At 42.0% G+C, this 23,445-nt stretch overlaps 2 protein-coding genes across 6 annotated transcripts; one reads left to right on the top strand and one right to left on the bottom strand.

Moving 5' to 3' along the window:
- Positions 1-3,271: 3,271 nt before the first annotated feature.
- Positions 3,272-5,664, top strand: LOC133883239 (fructose-1,6-bisphosphatase, chloroplastic). The gene is made up of 3 exons (XM_062322497.1): positions 3,272-3,749; positions 4,389-4,785; positions 5,092-5,664. The coding sequence occupies exons 1-3, from the start codon at positions 3,339-3,341 to the stop codon at positions 5,490-5,492; spliced, it is 1,209 nt and encodes a 402-aa protein (XP_062178481.1). The 5' UTR covers positions 3,272-3,338; the 3' UTR covers positions 5,493-5,664.
- Positions 5,665-6,084: 420 nt separating this feature from the next.
- On the bottom strand, positions 6,085-14,874 carry LOC133883238 (receptor-like cytosolic serine/threonine-protein kinase RBK1). Of its 5 annotated transcripts, none has more exons than XM_062322495.1 (9): positions 14,349-14,874; positions 14,058-14,105; positions 12,697-13,380; positions 11,975-12,229; positions 7,262-7,416; positions 7,088-7,167; positions 6,858-6,993; positions 6,527-6,676; positions 6,085-6,454 (listed from the first exon to the last, which is right to left on the bottom strand). In XM_062322495.1, the coding sequence occupies exons 1-9, from the start codon at positions 14,362-14,364 to the stop codon at positions 6,293-6,295; spliced, it is 1,686 nt and encodes a 561-aa protein (XP_062178479.1). In that variant the 5' UTR covers positions 14,365-14,874; the 3' UTR covers positions 6,085-6,292. The 5 variants fall into 5 exon arrangements, with proteins under 5 accessions (XP_062178479.1, XP_062178477.1, XP_062178478.1 ...); XM_062322493.1 differs by having other exon boundaries at positions 14,058-14,111; XM_062322494.1 differs by having other exon boundaries at positions 12,697-13,383; positions 14,349-14,873.
- Positions 14,875-23,445: the final 8,571 nt, after the last annotated feature.

Raw genomic sequence — 23,445 nt, forward strand, 5'->3', positions numbered from 1 at the left:
TACTATTTGCAGCTACCCCCACAAGTCGCGGGAGTGATACTGGTCGTCAAAAAGTGAGGGTTTTCTGCGACTAGAGACGAACAGGTATAAGACCACACATGTCGACAGGTTGTACACGTTGATTGGACTGGAGGCTGGAGCAATCTCGACCCCACATGCCAGTGACAACTTCAGGTACACATTTCAATTAAATTTTCAGATCACCAAATATTGTTGCAGAGTATGAGAACCTCTTATCTGAAATACGAGCAGCATCCGCATGAGGGGTAAGACGCTCACTTGCAATGAGGGACTCGCTACTGGCTATAAACCAGGTACGAAGGGTTCCCTATGCTCGGATCAAACGATGGTAAAATACCTCTCCAAAGTGAGAAAGTTAGAGCGACGTTCATTCGATTTTGAAGTCTAGCATGTCCCTCACAAGGACAATTTTCTAGCCGATAAGCTGATCCATCTAGTCTCTTCTTGCACACCTGTTTCGATCAGAGTCTTTGATCGCACCGTCAAATTGGTGGAAGCAGTTTATCACAAATAAATATCTTCGTGGAATTGGATTCTTTCAACATCAGTGCACGTGTGAACTGTCTAGCGTATATATTCAAAAAGAAAAAGGTGATCAAGCTGTTGCTATCACGTCTTACAACTACTATCCACGAAGAAGTTCTTGATCACGATATTGGCAAAGAGAATCAAAACTCACATGAACTTGCAGCATTGTCACAACGACGTCTCCTCAATGTGTCTGATATTTGTTTAAGAGAGATATTCTTATATGCCAATGCGATTTTGTGGCATCTCGTGTTTGCCTTAAAAAAATTGTGTCGCGGAGAAAGTAGGGATTCATTTAACGAGGGATTTTTAAAAGGTTTATACGAAAGCGATAATGTTTCCAATGAAAATTGTGCATTACAAACGGGTTTACTTATTTTTTTGGCAGGCTAACATATTGGACTTTCGCTTGCAGTATAAGTCACCAAAAAATTATTACTTGCGTCAAATACAATACAAGTTACCTGCAACCAGCGGTATAAGAAAATTATTACTCATGTCAAATACACTATACTCACGCATTAAGACGCCCCGTTCTTTCACACCTCCTTCCTCTTACTTCTCCATCAAGAAAATTAATCTTTTGCCACTCTAAACATAGTTGATTTTCCACTTCTAAAAATACATACTCTAAAATGTCACTTTTGTGTTGTCACTCCGAAAGGCATTTGATTTTTTATCACTCTACCATTTGGTAGAGTAGCAAATTTATAATTCGATCTATATTTTATAAAGTCAAAAAGGCTATTTATCAATCTCAATAAAAAAATTATCACTCTAATAAAATAATAAAAAAATTAAATATTCTTCACTCAGATAACCTTTAGACGGTTCTACCTTGATCTCATTTATTAGCTCCTCTTATCTCCACTCTCATGAACACAGGGAAGCTCATAAAGTTGATCGGAAAAGCTATGCGGTACGACCCAGCCGTGATGTGTAGCAAGTGGGCAGTAAAGCTATACACGTGGAATAAGATCATTGGATGCAACATTTTTTCCCTTTCGTTGTCTTTTCGTTTTACTTTGTTGACTCCGTTGTTTGGAAAGTGTGAATGTACGGGTCAATCATCTAAGTTTAATTTTTTTAATACGAATCTGATTATCTATTTTTTTTAAATAGTTAGGTGTATTTGGACGCAGGGTTAAAAAACCGTCGGTAACCGCTCAAAAATCGCGGTTACCGACCTTCCCGGTCCGATCCGATTTCAAAAACCGGATCGGTAACCGAAATTTGAGTTCAAAAAATTCGAAAAAATAAAAAAATTCAAAAAAAATTCAAAAAAAATCTTTAAAAAAACTAGACACAATTCTAAGAAATTCTGTGAATTTTTTTTTCAAAAATAATGTTGTTTGCATCATATTCTATAGGGAGAAAGTTTGAAAAAAATGAAAAAAATTGAAGCGTGCGGCTCAATTATTAACTCACGTTAAGGAAAAGTGTAACATGCAAACACATATTTTTCTTGTATAAAACGTATTTTAAGAGAACCTTTAAAATTGATTTCACTTTATTTAGAGTTTTATTAAATTCTCTATGATTTTTACAAAGTTCACAAGCATAAAGTGAATATGCTAAGAAAAATCACTGTAATTAATTTTTTCATGTATACTATTATTTTTTCTACGTAAATCATAATATAAATAAGCTAATGAAAGTGGTTTCACTAATTTTTAAGGTGTGATGGGTCAGTTATGAATTAATCTAGTCGCAACACATTTACACAATCATGCATGTTACAATAACTAATTCATGAGTTCATATATTTTTAAAAGATATAGGATCATGTAAGAAGACTAACAAAATTAGTTTCATAATTTTTGGATTAGCAAAGAGTAAACTATGCATTTACCTTGGTTTAACATATAAAATTTCTCACAGAAAATTTTGAACTTTTTTATGAGTATAAATACTTTTATCATGTAGATCATGTTACAAGGAAGCCAACAAAATTTGTTTCACTTGATTTGAAGCTCGGATGAATTAGTTATTGATTTTACAAGATTGAACCCTTTTTTAGGTTTTTTGTTGAACCGCGCTGAAATTCGATAAAACCGCTCGATAAATCGAGAAAACCGAGCGGTTACCGAGTAAAACCACTCGGTAACCGACCGAATCAAAAATGCGAGAAAATCGCTCGGTAACCGACCCAAACCGCTCGGTTACCGAGAAGGCAAAAACATGATTTTTTCGCAAAAATTTAAAATTTGCCGAATAAATTTTCCCCGAATTTTTGGTCGGTCAATGTTTGGACGTCAAGTTTTATTGGTACAAACATTGAAAGTTATATTTCTTTTATTAGAAAACACCTCCTAAATTTTAGGGGTGAGATCAGATCACAAATTCCGATGATTGATAGTGGGGTTAAGGTTAGAGTTAGGGGTTTTGAAATTTGGATCCTATATGACTGTCAGATCTAGAGGAGTTTTTAAGAAAACAGGTTAACCTGACAAAAGAGACGGACGTGAGGACGAGACAGTGAAGGAGCGCAAAAACGAGTGGTTAATAGGAGAGAGGTGGCGACCACGGATTTGAAGATGGAGCCACTGCCGGAGACAATCGAGGTGGGCGAGAGGCGGGGGAGTGAGCGGCGTCAGTTCATGCAGCTGAGGCTCGATGTCCAGAGGAAGAAGATGATCTGTCGTCCGTTCGATCGGAAACATACGGCTGAAGCTTGTCGACTGAAACAAAGCATGATTTCAGGCGCTGAAAAAAAAAAGAACCCCCTTAAAAAAAAATTCTCTACCGGTTCCACGTTTGCCATCCACCAGTGGCTGAAGAGCTGAACTATGCCGTTATCGTCTCTCACCCTCCGCCCTCTCCACCACCACCAGCCGCTCCTGCTCCCGCCAACTTCAAACCACCAGCCGCCGCCGCCGTCGCCGCCTCACTCCCGCCTCCTCCTCCTCCCGCCGCTCACACGCCGCCACGCCCTCGTCTCCCGGCCACGCGCCGCGGCTACCGACGGCATGGCTGCTGCGGCCGCGGCGGCGTCGCCCCCCACGCTGCTCGAGCACATGGGCCAGGCGGGCGCGGACGCAGACCTCGCCGTCCTCGTGGCGCACATCCAGAGCGCGTGCAAGCGCATCGCGGCCCTTGCGGCGTCCCCCGCCAACGCCGAGCTGTCGCGGGCGAAGGCGGGGGGCGGCGGGGCGGTGTCGGCCGGGCGGGACGCGCCCAAGCCGCTCGACGAATTGTCGGTGCGTGCTCAGCTTTGCATGTTTCTGATTTGGTACTTCGATTCTAGCATCTGCCACATGCCTTTCTGGCGACATGAACAAAAAGGTGTGACATTATTGTGAGGTCGATCTTAAGGTGTTGATATGGACATATGGTACGACACTACATGCATATCCATCTAAGTGCAATATCAGCTATTTTGTGATGACTTATGTGCTGAAAACTGCACCTCTAGATCTGTCTTTGCCTTTAGTTCTGTGCTGTTTTGTTTCTTGACTTCAACCTGGGAAAGTACGGTTTTTTTGTAGTGCAATCTCTGCTATATTTGTGATAACTGAACAAAGTTATTTAATGTCTGCTATTTTCTGCCAAGTCTCTGTTTCTCCTAGATCAACTAACTAGTTGGTTACCCAAAATTGTATATTTGACAGCGTAAATTTAGGATATGAAAAGGTAAAGATTGGGAGTCCTGAACCATTGCTAAATTCAAATTTATAGAGTTTGGACATTTTTAGTGTCGAGTGTTTTCTTACTAAATTATTTTGCTTGAAATCAATCGTTCTAAATACCACGAGAACCAGCTTCATATTTTCCACCATATCCCTTGTGGTCTTAGCAAAATTTAATTGTAAACATCCTTGCTGTTTACTTCAATTCAGAATGAGATCATCTTGTCATCACTCCAACGTTCTGGAAAAGTTGCTGTGCTGGCGTCCGAAGAAAATGATCTTCCGATTTGGATATCCAATGACGGTCCATATGTTGTTGTTACCGATCCGCTTGATGGTTCTCGCAACATTGAGGTCTCCATCCCTACCGGAACAATATTTGGGGTATACAATAGGCTGGTGGAACTCGACCATCTCCCTGTGGAGGAGAGAGCTCAGCTCAATTCACTGCAAAGTGGAGCTCGCCTTGTCGCTGCAGGGTATGTACTATACTCATCAGCCACTATCTTGTGTATCAGCTTCGGTGCAGGTACCCATGCTTTCACGTTGGATCAATCGACTGGAGAATTCATTCTTACACATCCTTCCATCCAAATACCCCCTAGAGGTAATTGGGATGTATCAGTATTCTGTGATTTTCTGCTTTTCACATTCTTCATTGAATCTCGAGCAGTTGTTTGTCGCTACTTAATTTCAAATGCACTAGTAGTGCAAGTATTACTAAGATTGATCTCTGAACTCTCAACATGAGTATTTTGTGAAGATGTCAAAAAAAATTCTTATGACTCAAAGACTGACAAATGAACCCTGCAGAGTCTGCTACTCTGCTCCATTCCATAAATCTGTTTCAAACATGCATCTTCTACAGTTCCCTTTACCTTAACTCAAAAGGTATAATTGCATATTATGTCAGGACAGATATATTCGGTGAATGACGCGCGGTATTTTGACTGGCCCGAGGGCCTAAGGAAGTACATTGACACAATCAGACAAGGCAAAGGACAACATCCGAAGAAGTACTCAGCTCGGTACGTGTGCTCACTGGTTGCTGATTTCCACCGGACACTCATATATGGTGGAGTTGCCATGAACCCAAGGGATCACCTGCGGTTGGTTTATGAGGCGAATCCTCTCAGTTTCCTTGCTGAGCAAGCTGGGGGTAGAGGGTCAGATGGCAAGAACAGAATTCTCTCGATTCAGCCGGTGAAACTGCACCAGAGGTTGCCATTGTTCTTGGGGAGCATGGAGGACATGCTTGAGTTGGAAAGCTATGGAGATGTCCAGCAAAAGGTTAATCCTGGATATGAAGTTTAACGATATGTAAAAAGGTTCAGATTGTCTGGTGTTGTAGCATACAATAAGGTAAAGCACGCATGGCAATCATGTCTTTGCATGACAAATGCTTTCTCTCGTCTTTTTCTTTGCTGCCAAAAAACTGCTGTACTTCTCTGTGAATGTGAGTTATATGATTATTATTTTTGTGACAGCTTTCTCAACCCTACACCCTATTTGTGAACAATAGATAGCTCCTAGACATGTTTCATGGCATTGCGATCTAGTGTTTTATCTCAACACTTTCGATGAGTCAATGTAAGTCTTTGTACTAACAGTGCCTGTCCTGATTACGAAGCACTAGTGATTTCAAAGTTCACGGCCGAAGGACGGGAAAAACACATGCCTTAGCAAATCAATGTAACTCCTTGGCGCATGATGAGCATATTTCAGCCATATATGTAAGCACTGAAACTAGACACGTAATTCTGTCATGAGGGTTAGTACCAGGAAACATTACACACGAGAAATCCTGCAAATGATCAGAACACAACTATTCTTCCAATCACCATTTCGGGAATAGTAGTAGACTGATCACCAGTGGCTGCATCAACTGACATGACGATCCTGGTGATACAGATCACAGGGCCACAACATGCATTAAAACTTCGGGCAAAATCACACCATAGATCAGCAACAAGCAAGTAAACGAAATGATGACTGATCCCTCACATCAATCCATACAATCTTTAAACCTCTTTGGAAAGCGGGAGGATCACAATGTAGCTAGATAGTGGCGATGTACAAAATTATGGCAAATCTGTCCAAAATCAATTCAAATCTCACTGCTCCAATGCAAGCTGCTTGTGCCGGTCTAGATCATGGAGGTAACTTGAGCGCGTGTAATCTTCTGAATCACAGGAGTCAAACATAAGCGGCTTAACGATTTTAGGCCTTGTCACCAATTCAAGTGACTCCCTGTCTCCCTTCAAGAAACATACCACCTACAGCCAACACATCAGGGGTCAATTTACTCATTTTGCACTTCAAGTGGCAGGTAAGCTCCACTCACTCACCGATTTCATACTGGGCCGGGAGCTTGAGCTGTGGTGAATGCACATGGATGCCACTGCTAGGGTGTACACTAGCTCTTCTGGGTCATATTCATTGCCAAGGGAAGGATCCACCAGCTCTTTTACGTTGTTTGAGTCAAGCAGAGGTTTCGCCTACACAGATGGCGAACAATTTGTGAATTCCAAGGGTTTCAGAAGCATGTAACTATGTCACTTCATGTTTTCTGTTCATTCATTCTATCTTACTATTGAATTATCAATTTACTCTTTACAGTATCAAATCAAACTAATGAATTGATTTAAGCCTATATATATAAATTTGCTAATTTTTTACCCATATCACTAGGCTCTGTCTGGAGGAGTCCACCGCTTTCCGCCCAGTAACTAACTCAAGAAGCAAAACTCCATATGCGAACACATCAGTCTTCTCATTTATGATCCCATGCATGAAGTATTCCGGGGCCATATACCTAGAAGATGGTGTAGAATAAAAGTTAAAATCACAATTACAACACTATTTTTGGTCTTCTGGGTAATATGAAAGCATGATCCAAACAGGCTCACCCGAATGTGCCTTCAATGGGAAACACAACATGATGGGTCAATTTGTCAGGAAGCCATTTTGCAAGCCCAAAATCTGATATCTGTGCAACGAGGGAGCAAAACTGTAACTCTTGACATCCCTAGTAATCATAGAATGGACAGGATTAGTGCAACAGACTAACAGTAGAAACATACCTGAGGTTGGTAGTCTTCAGTTAAAAGGATATTAGAAGCCTTAATGTCTCTGTGAATTATGCGGCGATGGCAGCCTTCATGAAGATAAAGCAGCCCTTCAGCGATTCCAAGTGCAATGTCGAACCTGACTTTCCACTTCAGGGGTTCCTTTGTACCTGATGAGCCGAACTCCATTTTATCACTAGACTAAGGGCATCTTGGGTACACTCTTACATCTAATCAGGGATTTCAATTCGTGTTACAATTTTTTTCGTTCACCAACGAAAAGATCGAAATTCATGAAATTTCGGTCATTTTTCGTCCTATGCTCTCTGGGTCCCACATGTTAGTGAAAGAAAATTCCAAAATTAGATATTTTGTTCCCCTCCGAATTCCCGAAATTCGTGAAATTTTGGTGAAATTTTAATCCCTGAGTCTAATATCTTTTTATATTAAAATGGCGATGCTTGAGAATTCAGACCATAAATGTGCCATAGGGGACTAAGGGAAGTGAATGCAAAATTTATAAAATAGCATGCAGATATGGACATGGTTTTTTTCTCCCCAAATTTTTGGACAGTGACGTTTCAGATACTTCTTTGAGCAGTTATGCACTTATGCTATACTAGCATAAACGTTAAAGATCTGCTCCCAATTTCCCATCAAGTTCTTAATGTAAAGTATATTGTACCTGTCATGGTGGGCCGGCAATATAGCCACAAGAACAAGGTGGCAGGCTAAACTACCATAGATTAGGGTGGGCCTGATTGGTCCACGCGTTATTAGATATAATTAGCTAGGTTTATTTTAAAGGAATGTAATTAAGATTGTAATCATATCTATAAGATCCAATCTTTAGTTTTTTAGGTAAAGTCTTCTCCTCTATATATAGCGGGAGACATCTATCAATAAAATCAAGAAAGGTTTAGGGTTTTCCCTGAACTCCTTTCTCCCTTTCCCTGTTGCTACCAATACGGACATGAACAGTACCACACGTCTCCACCGGCACAACCGCCGCCACCTCCTTATGCGCCCTAACCCTAGCGCCGCCTTAATCTCCTCCCACAAATTAGTGCACACTACATATGGCATTAGAGACACCTCTTTTGCCTATTCCATTCATGAAGACTAATGGAGGATCCGATCCTGCGCCCTCACGGGTGAATATTTGCAGGCAACTTGCAGAATTTCACCGCGAATGTCGACAATGTATCGATGAGTTGTTTGCCGCCTTCGCCACTCCACGGAATTCAAAGGAGATGCCTGAGGTTTCGTGCTCCCTACCACGACAACCACCAGCGTCCGAGGCTGCTTTGGAAGCCTTCCTAATCGCCGACTCCAGACCAGGATGCTTTGAGATCCTTGACCACCCTCGACCTCGGGATTGTATTGGGGTGTCTTCACAACCATCCACAGGGTCTTCCTCCTCTTATAAGATGTTTCCCAAGTTTAATGGCTCCGTGAACCCTCTCTCTTGATTGCATCGCTGTGAAAAATTCTTCCAGGAACAACGTACCTCACACTCATATAAAGTGGTTCTAGCATCTTTTCATCTCACCGGTGGTGCACACCAATGGTACATGCGCTTGGTACGTGATGAGGGCATGCCGGATTGGGATAGTTTTGCGGCCACCATTAATCATCGCTTTGGACCCCCTCCCCGCGATAATCCGTTGGGGGCTCTTTCTTGCCTCTGACAATCAGGAACAGTGACCACCGTTACGGATGCTTTCTTTCAGCTTCTCAACCGGGTGGATGATCTGGATTCTCACCAACAAGTCAAATTATATACCGCCGGACTATCGGAAATTATTAGATTGGAGGTGGAACTTCAAGATCCCCATCATTTGGAAGAGGCCATTGCTCTGGCCTGGGCCTTCAAACGTCGATCTGCTCCTTCACATATGGTTACTAACATACTCACCATGACAAGAACACCAACGACGGACGATGTGCGAATTTCTTTACATGCCCTTACCGGGATAAATACAGCCAGCACAATGCAAATGAAAGTACACCTCAACAAGTGTACATTGCAAGCATTATTGGATTCGAGCTTACACACAACTTCATAACTCATAAGTGAGGATATATGTCGTCGCCTTCAACTTCTAGTATCTACTCCCCGACATGGTATGTGTGTGGTTGTCGCTAACGGCAGTTCTATCACCAGTATAGGTTTTTGTCCATCAATTTCTATCTTCATAGGCCAGGAGAACTTTTTGGTTGACTTCTATACTATTCCATTGGAAGGATTTGATATGGTTCTTGTCGTTCAGTGGTTAAGTTCTCTTGGCCCCATTGTTTGGGATTTCCAAATACTTTCCATGAAGTTTTGGCGAACAGATCATCAAGTGACTTGGCACATCGCAGTTGACATACTTCCTACAGTTATTTCCTTCACGCTTCCTCCACAGCTATGATGGACTCTTCACTTCGTGAATTTCGGGATCTTTTTGCTGTACCTATAGGACTTCCACCCGCTTGGCGGTATGATCATCGTATCCACCTTAAAGATCCTTCTATCGTCGTTGTTGTTCACCCCTATTGTTATCCTTGGTTACAGAAGGATGAATTAGAGCGTCAATGCACCGAGATGTTGGCTAATGGTACTATTCGCTACAGCACATCAGCATTTTCTTCACCAGTATTATTAGTCAAAAAGCATGACGACTCTTGGTGCTTCTGTGTGGATTATAGTGCACTAAACGACTATACCATTAAGGATAAATTTCCCATCCCAGTGGTGAAAGAACTCTTGGATGAACTCAATGGCTCCAAGTATTTCACTAAACTGGATCTTCGTTTGGGCTATCATCAGGTGCGTATGCATACAGCTGACATTGAAAAAACGGCTTTCCGCACACATCATGGCCATTTTGAGTTTCTCGTCATGTCTTTTTGTCTTACCAATGCCCCCATCAACTTTTCAAGCTCTTATGAATGACGTCTTGGCTCCTTACCTTCGAAAATTCGTCTTGGTTTTCTTCGACGATATTTTGATTTATAGCCCTTCTTAGGCTAAACACCTCTAGCATGTTCGCCAGATTTTTGCTACACTTCGGTCTCACAATTTATTTTGTAAACAATCTAAATGTTTTTGGCTCTTCCGAAGTCTCCTATTTAGGCCACATTATTTCAGCTAAAGGAGTGACAGTTAATCCTTAGAAAATTGAGATTGTATCTCAATGGGCCGTCCCTACATCCGTCAGACAACTACGTGTTTTTTTGGGACTTGCTAGGTACTATCGCAAGTTCATCCGCAATTATGGCCAATAAACCTCTCACTCAATTATTGCGGAAAGATGGATTTCTTTGGATGGAGAAGGCCACATCAGCCTTTCAGCATATCAAACAGGCCTTGACTTCAACTCCTGTTCTACAATTACTAGATTTCAATGCTCTCTTCATTGTTGAATGTGATGCCTTAGGAATAGGGTTTGACATTGTTCTACATCAAGGATTGGACACTTTGGCTTTCTATAGTCGCCATATGGCGGCCTGTTATGCGAACTTGGCCGCATATGAGAGGGAATTAATTGGTCTAGTTCAAGTTGTGCGCCATCAGTGCCCATATGTATGGGGGCGCGAGTTCCTTATTCGCACAGATCATTATAGTCTCAAGTATCTATTCGATCAGCGCCTTTCTACTATCCCACAAACCCAATGGGTAAGTAAATTATTAGGCTATGACTTTTAAGTGGAATACAGGCCAGGTCGACTCAACACAATGGTTGATGCTTTATCTCGTCAAGTCAATAACAATATCTCCCTATTTGCTATCTCTTTTTCGGAATTTCAAATCTTTGATGTTCTTCGGCAATTTATATTGAACGATGATTCCATGAGTCAGTTATTAGCGGAGATTCAGTCCGGCAACCGCACTTCTCCATGGGTAGTATCAGAAGGGTTGATCCTATACAACAAACATGTTTATCTTCCAACAACTTGCTCGTTGCTTCAAACAGTCCTTCATGGTATCCATGCTTCATGTTGGTCTTCTCAAGAAATACAATGGACCAATGCCTTCATCTCCGCCCAAGTTACCAGTTATTCATGAGGGACGCGTCGTACCTCATCCTGCTAAGGTACTACGCGCTAGACGTTATCGAGGAGATCTCCAAGTTTTAAATCAATGGAAATATCAACCAACGTCCAAAACTTCAGGAGAAAACGTTTTTGCAATCCATCACCTATATCCTACACTGCAGCTCGAGGACGAGCTGCTTCAGCAGGCAGGGAGAGGTGTCATGGTGGGCCAGCAAGAAGAAAAATGTGGCAGGCTAAACCGCCATAGATTAGGGTGGGTTTGGTTGGTCCATGCGTCATTAGATATAATTAGCATGGTTTATTTTAAATAAATGTAATCAAGATTGTTATCATATCTATAAAATCCAATCTTTAGTTTCTTAGAGATCAAGTCTTCTCCTCTATACATAGAGGGAGACATCTATCAATAAAATCAAGAAAGGTTTAGGGTTTTCCCTAAACTCCGTTCTCCTTTTCCCCATTGCTACCGCCACCACTCACGGGTACCGCACATCTCCAACAGCACAACCACTGCCACCTCCTCCTACGCCCTAACCCTAACGCTGCCTGAATCCCCTCCCACAAATTAGCGCCTCACTACAGTACCTTTTAGAAATGTTTGCATAAAATGTGCACTCGTATAACAGCAAATGCTCAACTATTTTTATTTTTACCAAACAAAATTGTTCTTGGAGAGGAATATACCATGAAGAACTGAAGCCAGGCTTCCATGAGGCGAGAACTGAAGAACCAAATGCAAGCCCCCTTCCACACTAAACCCCAAAAGCTGCGCTGCGTTAGGGTGGTTAACATGGGCTATTATTCCAAGCTCAGATAGGAAATCGCTAATCCTGTCCTCTTTGTTACCGCCTTTTGTTAACCTCTTCACTGCAACAAACTGTCCATCAGCAAGCTGTCCTTTGTACACCTCAGCATGCCCTCCCTTCCCGATCAAATTTTCTGGTAATGTCAGGCATTAAGAAAAAAATGCTCAGAGGGTAGTTGAGGAGGACAAAGGTAGTTCAGGCCAAGAAAAATACTTGTATTGCACAACACATGGAGGTAAGAAACGGAGCTCAAGGGATTATATTTCGATGTTAATATGTTATAGTCATGATACTGGAGCTACTGCAATCTAGATTTAGAAAAAACAATTATGCCAAAAAAAACTAGCATTTGAATAATATATTACGGTATGCAACTTTTCCAACTAATAACCAGTAACAACTCATCATTAACCTAAAGAACAGTTCGTGATTAGGACCTCAGACCCTATCGTAATATCGTTTCTCAGTGAAATCATAGCACTGCGATTGTAAATCAATAGCTTAATGTCAAAGATACATCCCACCCCACAAGTGTTGCAATGATAGTAACAGAGCCTGATGATTAAATCACAGCAACGAAGAAGTTAGTGTGCATGTTACCTGAACTGAATCTGTCAGTTGCAGCACAAAGCTCATCGTAGTCAAAGCTTCTCCATGATGGTCTCCACTTCCCGATCTCAGGAAGGATCTCTGGAGCAATGGCACTACAGTCCATTTGGTTCTTACCGCTCCGGATCCTCTCGAGATACCCTTGAAGCCCTCTACTCTTGGATCTCTGAGGGAATGTCACTGCTCTAGCCATGGACTTCTTTCTCCTAAGTATTAACCCCCTGATCAGATCCCTCCACTTCACATTGTGGTTTGACTCTGCTGACTGCTCAACTGAGGAGCTGTCATCAGAGTCCACACTATCAGATACTGAGATATCTAGCACGGCACGGGGAGAGCTCCGATCGACGCACTCACTGTTGTCACCGCTACTGCTCTTGGAGCCCATTTCAGGCATTTCATCGGCGCACTCACTGTTGTCACCGCTACTGCTCTTGGAGCCCATTTCAGGCACTTCATCGGCGCACTCACTGTTGTCGCCGTTACTGCTCTTGGAGCCCATTTCTGGCAGTTCTTTGCAAGCACCTTCAGATTCAGCAAATTGGCTGTTGCTGTCACTGCCATACCTATCATTGAGATCATCACTCGATACCGTGGCTTCAATTACGGACCCACCGTTGTCACAATCCTCATTGGTCGTTTCATCGGAGTCCCTCTTAGTATTCTCTTGGTCCTCTGCTGCAGACATAGCAAGGGCTGTCATAAGTTTGTTATGCCATAAACCGGAACGGGTATCCATGAACAAATCAGCTACCAAACTACTATCAAGAACAGGACAAAGCGCAACCAACGCAAGTCACGGAAAGAAACAAAACACAATTATATTTTATCTGGCTTACCTTGAAAAGCACGTACTGCCTGTTGAGAGTATATAAGAGGCATTCTATTGCAAAGTTATATGAGATAACCCCAAAAAAATGACATCTGCACAACCGCTGCCCCCTTCCAAAAATTGATGTTTTCGTTCTCTCTACATCAACCACTAGGGCTGAAGATGAAGGGGGTGCATAAAACAGCATATATGTCCATTTCAGAGGCTTTAGTAGGGGTGAAAATTGGGCGGAATTTGACTATCTACCAATCTTTCATAGAAAAATGGAAAGAAAAAAACTGTTCACCCTAATATATTATACAGTTCCAAAGTAAACCAGAATTCCATAACTGACATCATCAATCATCTCTCCTCAACATGACTAATCAATTTGACCATCTACCAATACTGGAAAGAACAAAGTCTTGTAACCCATAAATAAATCCAGTATTAAAACGAGTAACTTCTGATTCGCTTCAGGGAGGACCAAAACTAAATCAAGAAAGAAAAATGAGGGCGGCCATCAAGAGCCACAGCTCACCTTCCTTATCTGAAGATCCAAGAAGATCCTTCGGCCTCTCTTCTTCACCTGCCTCTGCGGGTCCAAGCAGGAAATACTCCATCAGTTTCACCATCGCTAACCAGTTCTTGCGATTTCTCTCTCCCACTCAATCAAATAGACAGAAGAATGTAGAGAAAGAAAATAAAAAGGAACAAAATTTGTATACGAGTAGCAAAATCTTGCAGAGGGAGAAAATAAAAAGGAGCAAAACTTGTATCCAAGCAGAAGAATATGGCAGAGAGAGGGTGAGCGAAGAGAAGAAAAAAATACCTTCCTTGGGAGCCATATATCCTCTTCCTTCTTCCTACAACAACTTCGCTTTCAAGGGCAATCAAACTCATCCAGGACAGTTCCTCCTGATGCTTTCTTGCATTGGAACAACACTACCTACTGAACCAGAAACGAAGAAGCAAGCGAGCGCAAAGGGAGACAGCAGTACTTGGAACTCGCACGGCAACCAAGAAAATGGAGGATGGAGGGGCAAACAAGAAATAAATATGAGAGAGAGGATTGAGGGGACGGCTCACGGCTAGGAGCTAGAGGGGGTGGCGGGTTCTTTTGAAAACTTGCTGCGCTTTCTTTGTGCCGCAGGCTTGCGGCTATTCTTCGCTTCTCTCAAAAGAAGAGAACATAGAGGCAGGTCGAGAGAGAGAGGGGGAGAGACTGGGCAATGAGCACTGAGGTCTGCTACCTGCTAGTACTGCAACTTTATGTAGTGACCCCTTTAGACCTGTAGGGGACCTACAAACCAAGAAGAGAGAGAAAAATATTGGGAAAACCTTGTAATAATGGAATCGTTCTCGTGGAGAAGAACAGAACGGCAGATATATTAGAGTTGGTGGTGGAAAAAGAATGGATTTTGACCGTAAATCTTGGTGAATGGATTGGATGTTGATGTTTGCCTTCGTGCAATTAGTAATGAGGATTTGTCCATGTTGGATGCAGTAGGATGGCAGTTGGTAATTTATCTTTCCTATTCCTACTACTATGGTTCCCTTCGTACTACAGTTTTTTTTTAATTAGTTACGTTACAACAAAGAAAAAGTCATAATATAAAACAGTTAACGGATTAAACACATGATCGGTCCGGGTAGGAGGAGGGGTAGTGTCGGAGACTGCCATGGGAGTGGGTGGTGGTATGGTGGAGGTTGGTCATGACCGAGGCAGAGGTACAGTGGGGGCGGTGGGGCGTCAGTGGTAATGAGAATTCTCACTTGTGTAAGAAAGGAAGTGTGAAGTATTTAAAAGGGATAGAGGAAGTGAAGTATTACGATAGCTGATTCAATATTTTCTGATTAGACCAGGCAGTTAAAAATTTAAAAGGTTTAAAATAAAATATCAATCAGATGTCCCCTTTACATACCCGTTCAAACATTTAAAAAAACAATAAATATGTGAATAAAATAGAGGAATGTTGTCAAGTACTCAGATAAGAGAAACATGTACATTTATTGCAACATAAAGTCATGTTTTTGACTCTTTAAATCATTCCTTCCATCAAAGTAAATTTTACATCTTGATTTTAAAATTTAGAAAAGAAAAGAGAAACTGAGAAAAATGAACTTACTACTTATTTTAAGTGCATGGCTTAATCCCCTCGATGGCTCAATCACATACCCTTTAGTGATTTATATTTGTAAGAAATCGTATAAATAATATTCTAATTAATCACTAGGAGGATTATTATCCATAATCACAAGCTCGATGATTAACCAAAATATCATCCCAATAGTTCTGGCACGTATTTTATGCCTAAGAATTGGAACACACGCCTTCCAACGTATATATCACAACATAGCTTAATAAAGAGCGAGTAATAAATATTTATATTACAAGTATTAAGCATGCAACTGATTTCAATGATTTACAACAAAATTAAGCTAGGAGGAGATAAAACCCCTCAACTCCTAACCACAAAAAAACTACACAACGGAAAGTTAAACTTATAAACAACAAAAGAGAACGGCGTCACATGCCCTTAGGCACCGTCTCAACGCGCCACCTTCAGAGTAGGATGCACTACTCTTGGTCGCTACCCTGATCGGCAGACACAAAGTAGCCAAAGACAGCCTCTTCCTCGGCAGCAGCCATACCTGCATTAACTTAAGGGCAGCACCCTGAGTACGAAGGTACTCGCAAGACTTACACAATATAGATGTATAATATTCCGACTCCAAAAATTATGCATTGAGCTGTTAGCAAGGACAGTCCATGAAGTTAAGTAAAACATATGCGGTAAGCACCCTAGACATATATGTGTGAGTACCTATACTTAACCAAACATGTCATTTTACCCTGCAATAACTAACTGAACAAAAACAAAACTGTAACATTAGTATTTAAACATATAAGAAAACTGAACCAACTCATCCACCACCATAATAACCGAACCATCAACCACATACGAGAACTCTACGACCGGGTGCAAATGAAACAATAGTATGCTCATGACCGAGAGCACGACACGAACTGTTTATACACCCTGCAGGAGGATACTCCTGGACCCACATGACACGAGGACCATACGGCTTGTGCCACCCGCTAAAGTGCACACAAGGGGTTACTCGTGACAACCTTTCCCAACCACCCCCAACTGTGTGGATCGTGCATCGCTCAGCGCGGCGGTACTAGAACTACTCCCGGAGCAAACTAGTACCACTTACAAGCCCATCCACTCACACCGTCGATGTTTAGGCCCACAAAGCCACAACTGCGAAGGTATTCGGCTCGCCTTACCATTAGATCGGCATGTGATGAGTAAAGTAAGTGCTAAAGCCAACTACCCTGACGATCGGCCTTAAACGATGCAAGCGGTTTACGGTGCCCGAGTTCCTCTCCTGAACTGTCCCCAGGACTTTCTTTCGAGACAAACATCACCCCTAACACCGCTCACATCTCGTCTCATACTCACCACTCATCCAACCAATATCCACATAACCATATACGTTAACAAGTAGTGAGCCCTAAGCTCGCGAACAACGATCGAACCATTGCTCGTCTTCTACCGAGGACCTATGCATTACTAAGCATTTCAATCGACTCTTAGACATTTACCACGTTACCAAGGCTATAAGGATATAGATGACCAATTCAAGGTAGGAATTATGCAATCAACATAGGTTCTACCTATAAAAACTCGACATCGACTCCCTATACATACAAACCTATGCATACGCATAGTTTATCAATATTTAGATTTTATTCAATTCGACAAAGGTGCAATATGATAGATGCTTGTCTTGCTGCTCAGTTAGCTACCTATAGTTACCCATGCAACACTCGCAGAAATCCAGAAGATCGGAGTTGTCTTCGACCACGTTCGTCTCCCGCTCCGGCTCCTTGTTAACTAAATAAGAACGCGTGCAATGATGAGCGTGAATGAATACAACAAGGCATGCCACAGTGCTTAACAACATGCTACAAGTATAAGATATGTGAATCAATGCAATACTAAATGATCTAAACGAAAACAAGAAAATAACAGCCATCCGGAGTATCCGGATTGGTTCGGAGTATCCGGGTTCAAACCCTCCAGGTGAACCTCCGAAAGAGGCGCTTGGTTACGCCTTTTTATTTGACTGGTCCGGAGTATCCGGATGAATCCGGAATATCCGGGTTCCAGAGTATCCGGGCCATCCTCCGGTGAAGGCTCTCGGTTAGCCACTATTCTAACTTAACACGGAACCTCCGGGTTGGTCCGGACTATACAGGATGTGCCGAACACTCCGAGTGAGGCTCCGAACGAAGCTCTCGGTTACTCGATAACGTAACTACCCGGAGTCTCCGGGTTTGACCGGATTATCCGGGTGATACAGACTTTGATTCTTCACGACTTTTTCCTCAGGTGATTCGACTCACTTTACAAATATGTGCTACACAAATGTGCATATGCCCCATCCAAAGAATTCTAGACCAATCTCACACCCTAAACCCTAACCAATTTTGAACATAATTCAATGAACCATTTCTGCTGAACCCGGAGTCTTCGGGTGAGTCCGGAATATTCGGGTCAGCCTAAAAAAGCTGTTCTCGAGTGGATTTTTGGTTGATTCGAGTTGTGGTCCTTTCTAAGCCTAAAGGGAACATGTTAGGGGTAGTCCAAGGGTCCTGGAACTTACTCATTAACTAGCAACACGACTCTAGAGCTCATTTTCGACCAAAACTCCATTTTTGCTCCAAAAAGCTCAAGAATGCTAAGAACTTCAAAAACTACTCGATTCTTCCACGAAAACAAAAATGGATTGGATAGATGAGTAACTCATGAGCTAGAGAATGCAATGGTACAATATGCATACCTTGAATCCCCCACTTGAGCTCGGATTTTGGGAGAAAGGAGAGAGTGAGCTTGAGTGGGAGAGCGAGAGAGGCTGCTGCAGCTGAGCTGCTGAGTGAGGGCATGGGGTGTGAGGGAGGAGAGAGAGGGAGCAGGTAGCGCTGCCCTATTTTGTGGTTGGGATGGTGGGTCACTTGTGGGGCCCACATGTTAGAGTAAAGGGGGATTTCCAATGCAATTTTTATTTTTTTCTCCCCCAAATTTCTTTCTCTTATCCAAATGATATCAAACGAATTGCCCTAATGCGCCAAATAATTCCCCTCGAATTTAATTATGATGCTAAAGACACATGATTAAACTTAATCACACGATTACGGAATTTGGGACGTGACAGTATTCATCCTTGAAAAGTGAAACAAAACCACAATAAATCAAGATATAAATTTAGTGTACATAGCTTATGATAACATTTGAATATACGATACAACAAAGCTAAAATAATAGCATCATTTTCTTAAAGTGACACTGGAACACTTGAATTATAAAGATGAGTATTTCAGGACTAAATTAGTAGAGTGAATAAAAGGTATTATCAATTGTGGCATGTGGGAATAGAAGTTCCTTAGTTTTTCAACCAGAATAAGGAATTCATGTCAGAGTAAACTTCATAAATTTGACAAAAACTCTAGTTTTGATATCTAAAAAGCTAAAATTCACACTAGGGGTTGTCAAGTATCAATGCTAAAGGTTACAGTGAAGTGCTCACGACCCACACTATCTTAAATTCTATTACAAGCAACGTTAAAAGTACCATTGGCATGAAATTTTTTGATAATCAGTGCTCCATCATCAATTAGCTCAAATGTCAAACACAACAGAAGAAGCACCATTAAGGATGAGTCAAGAAACTAATTAACAACCTTACACATGACATATCAATAAAAGGTCCTGTTTAGATGGGATAAATTCGATAGGAATTTTGAAGGAACTATACCAATTCCTACACAATTCATGTGCTCCAAACAACTCATTCAAGATTTACGAAGATGCATATGATGTGGGTCCTAACTTCTTTCTTGATCCAATATGAAAATGAATTCAGTTAAGCCGAGCACAAACTTGACAATCTTGACACTAACAATATATTGGGAAGCAAAATAATCAAGTGTGGGTTAAAGAAAGCATCATTAGCAAGCTCATCAACAGACAAGTCTCGGGTTGGTCTCTGCATTTGTCCCACAAAGACGTCAGTGAAAAAACCAGAATTAGAGTTACCTTTGAAGTAATTCTTTGTGGTCATGTCCACCAAACTTCTGAAGCCTGCTTCCCACACTCTTCTCAAATGACCCGAGCGAATGCTTGGCCTCCCATAAACAATCTACAACCTGACAGCCATTCGTATATCATGCTCCAACGCATCATTGATCAGCTCAGATTTTTTCTTCAATTCAGAGACAGAGAACCAAAATTCGAAGTTAAAAGGAAGTCATTTGAATTATGCACAAAATGGGGTATTTTAGATGAAGGGCCAATATTGTTTAGTCAACAAGCAAGCTAACAGCATCTTGAATATGTATTAGATAGATTTTGAAGTAATGCTAAGATATGATAGCCCCAACATCAAACAAGAGTCTCTGATACTTAGATAAATTGTACCAAAATAGCTCCAATTTGATGTCGGTGGCAGCCACCATCCGGCAAATGGCATCGTGCACGGCGCCCCTTGCAACCACGGCTGTGTCGAACACGTTTCGCGGGAAGAAGAGCGTCGAGAGGTATGGCACGTAGTCGCGCCAGCAGCAGTAGACGCAAGCGCAGGCGGTCACGTCATGGATGTTACTGAGCATCAACAGGACGTGCTGCACGACACCTATCCATTCAACCTATTTATTCCCTAAGGAGTTCCTGGCTAGAACAACTTTATTATCACACGCAAGAGAATGCTTGCCTAACACACCCACATAGTGTTTAGAGCCCTCATTGTAATGTTGCTATAAAACAAAACAATCAATGATAGCAGAGAACAGATGATACCAATGTTCAGGAAGCTATCAGGCAGATGTATCCAAGTAGTTAAGCAAATCTATAGTCATATAGGGAATGATGAACTTTGTCAAATAAACGCTAGGACATAATGTTATGAGGACCCTGAAATGCAATCTATTACACATTGAAACGAATGCACTGCACTACGAAATCAAGTATTAATACCTCATGTCATTTCAATCAAACCATCTCCGAAGGGATCGAATCAAAGAACATCAAATCAAGCAAGGAACTAGATTGAAACGGGACAAAGGTAAACAATCCGTATCCCAGGGGAACTCCTAGTTACGAATGTGTAAATAGGGGTATGCCAAGCAAAGATGAAAAATTTATGCGCCAGATTGAGGGCATATCTAGTTCAGATTCAAAGAACTCAGGAGCAAGATCTAACCAGCGGCTCATCGAAGTGGGGGTGGCCCTTGGAGAGGTTGTATGCCTCCAGGAGGGTGCAAGTCATGATCCCGGTGTAGATGACCTTCTCCTACTTGACCGTCTCATTTGCCCAAACCCAAATCAAGAACTGATTGGGAATCACAAAGAAAAAGAGGACAACGGAAAGGCGAGGGCGAGATGTACGCACAGGTGTCATCATGGACGGAGGAGGACATGTGGCACCTCGCTGGTGCGGCAACCTTGGCGCGCACCGCCAGTGACCAGAGGCTGGATCTGACAAGCCACCGCCGAAGCCATGGGTGATGGTGGTGCCGCTAGTTTTGGGGAATGGGTGGAGAATGGTTGGGTCGTTCCGATGAGCGTGGCTGACCTAGCTGGTGGCCGATGATGGCGGCATGGTCAGGGATTGAAAGTGCATCTAGACCCCCTATATGGGTTTTATATAATTAATGACAAATGATTAAGGGACTAATGAGTTTATTGAGGTTATGAATTGGTTTTAGTCCAATTGAAAAGGTTAAATGACATTAGCGTCCCTCAAAAAGAAAAGAGAAGCAACACATAGTCACTTAATAGATTTAATTTAATTTAATTTAATTTTGAATTTGAGTATAGGAGTATCGTTCTATCAAGAGGGAAACATTTAGACTGACTTGAAGATGTCTCAGTGCTCAAATGGCTCTTTTAGATCAAAGATGGGAGTCACAAATCAACCCACGAACACCGGGTAGTTCTTAGTCTTTATCTGAACCTGGAGTCTCCGGGTTGGCCAGAGCCTCTAAGTTTAGCTCCGGCAAGCGGTGTTCGATTTGGTGTTAGAGTCCAACCCGGAGTCTTTATATGCTGCTTCGGCAGAGGTGCTCAGCTTGAGTCAAAGTGTTTCACCCGGTGTCTCCAGATTGATCCAGATACTCTGGCTTCTGTTGTCTATCCGAACCCTCCGGGTTAGGTTCCGGACAGGGCACTCGGATAAGCATTTTAGTACCAACCCGGAGTCTCTGGGTTGACCCGAATACTTCGGGTCAGTATAAAAGGTATTGTAATGGCTAGTTTTAGGGGGATAAGTTTAAATACCCCCTCACCCCTCATTCATTTGCTGCTAAACCAACTTGAGACAAAAGCATTCAAAGCCTATTTAGAGCACTCTCACTCCTCTAGTGCATTAAATCTTGCAAGGATTTTAGAGTTGGGTTGGGAAAGTGAGACCGAGTGCTTGTGAGCATAAATTTATCTTTGAGCATTTGAGTTCGTCGTTGATTTGTGTTCTTTATTCTTGTAGCTCTAAGCTCCTAGACGGTTAGGCGTCACTCGGAGAGCACCCGAGTTTATGAAGTGCTCTGGAAAGTTTGTGAAGGTCATCCTCGCTTTCACAAGGAAAGAGAAAAGTTGAGTAAGCCTCGACCTTGATCTTCGTGATCGCTCGGTGAGGATAAGAGTTGAGAGAGACCCTACTTTTTGTGAGCACCTCAATAGAGACATGGGATCATTGGATCCGAACTTTGGGAAACAAATTCGTGTCTCCTTTACTTTCGTTGTTATTTGAGTTGATTTTTGGTGATTTGCCCTGATCTACGTGATTATGTGTTTCTAGATGTCGGTGAAGTGTCAAAAAGCTTACATACAACCTTAGGAACATGTGGTAACACTTGAAATCAATTAGAATTGCTTAGGAGTTCATAACTTTTGATTTCCTATTTTTACCCAGACTATTCGGGCTGTGCCCAGAACCTTCGGACCCTGGAGTATCTGATTTAACCTAGAATATCCAGACTATTTAATCTGCTGCAAAGTTTTAATTTTCAGGAAACGCCTATTCACCCCCTCTAGGTGACATCACGTACATTCAATTAGTATCAAAGTCTAACCTTCTACCGGTCTTTACCGCTTGGAGGACTTGAATATGTCAACATCCGTGGAGAAGAGTCCTAAAAGCCTAAGGAGTCATAAGGATGATCCTTCAAAATCGGGAGACGGTAAAAATAAGAGAGTTGCAATTGAATTCAACTATGATAAATTGAATGCTTCTAATTCTTATATATCAGTGCCATCCGAGCGTGGACTCTACTTCCATGGTACACATTATGTAGCTTGCAGGCATGAAATGAAATTGTATTTAATCTCTCTTCATCCAAGCATTTGGAAGATTATGTGTACAAGTTTTAAGCTATCGAAAACAAAGAGCTCATTCCCAAGCAAAAGCAAAATTTACACCGTAATGCACAAGCCACAAGTGTATTTCTTGGTGCCTTGAGCCCCGAGGAGTTCAATAAGGTGGATGGGCTTGAGGAAACCAAGGTGATATGAGATATACTCCAAGTTGCACATGAAGGCACCACAAGTGTAAGAGAATCCAAGATAGAGCTGCTTGAAGAAAAATTAGAAAGACTTGTTATGGAAGATAATGAAACCCCTCAAACAATTTATGATCACATGATGGTGCTAGTGAATAAAATTAGAGGGCTTGGAAGTAAAGAGCTAGATGATTACAAGGTGGTGAGAAGATTACTAAGAGCTTTTGCACTGAGGAACCCTACCTTTGTGACTCTCATCGAGAAAGAAGAGCCTACAAGAGGCTCACACCAAGTGTTGCGTTTGGTAGAATTATTGTTCATGAGCTCATGAAGGGGAAGCAAATGAAGTCAAGAACCTTATCAA

This window comes from Phragmites australis, chromosome 10, assembly GCF_958298935.1.
Source record: "Phragmites australis chromosome 10, lpPhrAust1.1, whole genome shotgun sequence".
NCBI lineage: Eukaryota > Viridiplantae > Streptophyta > Magnoliopsida > Poales > Poaceae > Phragmites > Phragmites australis.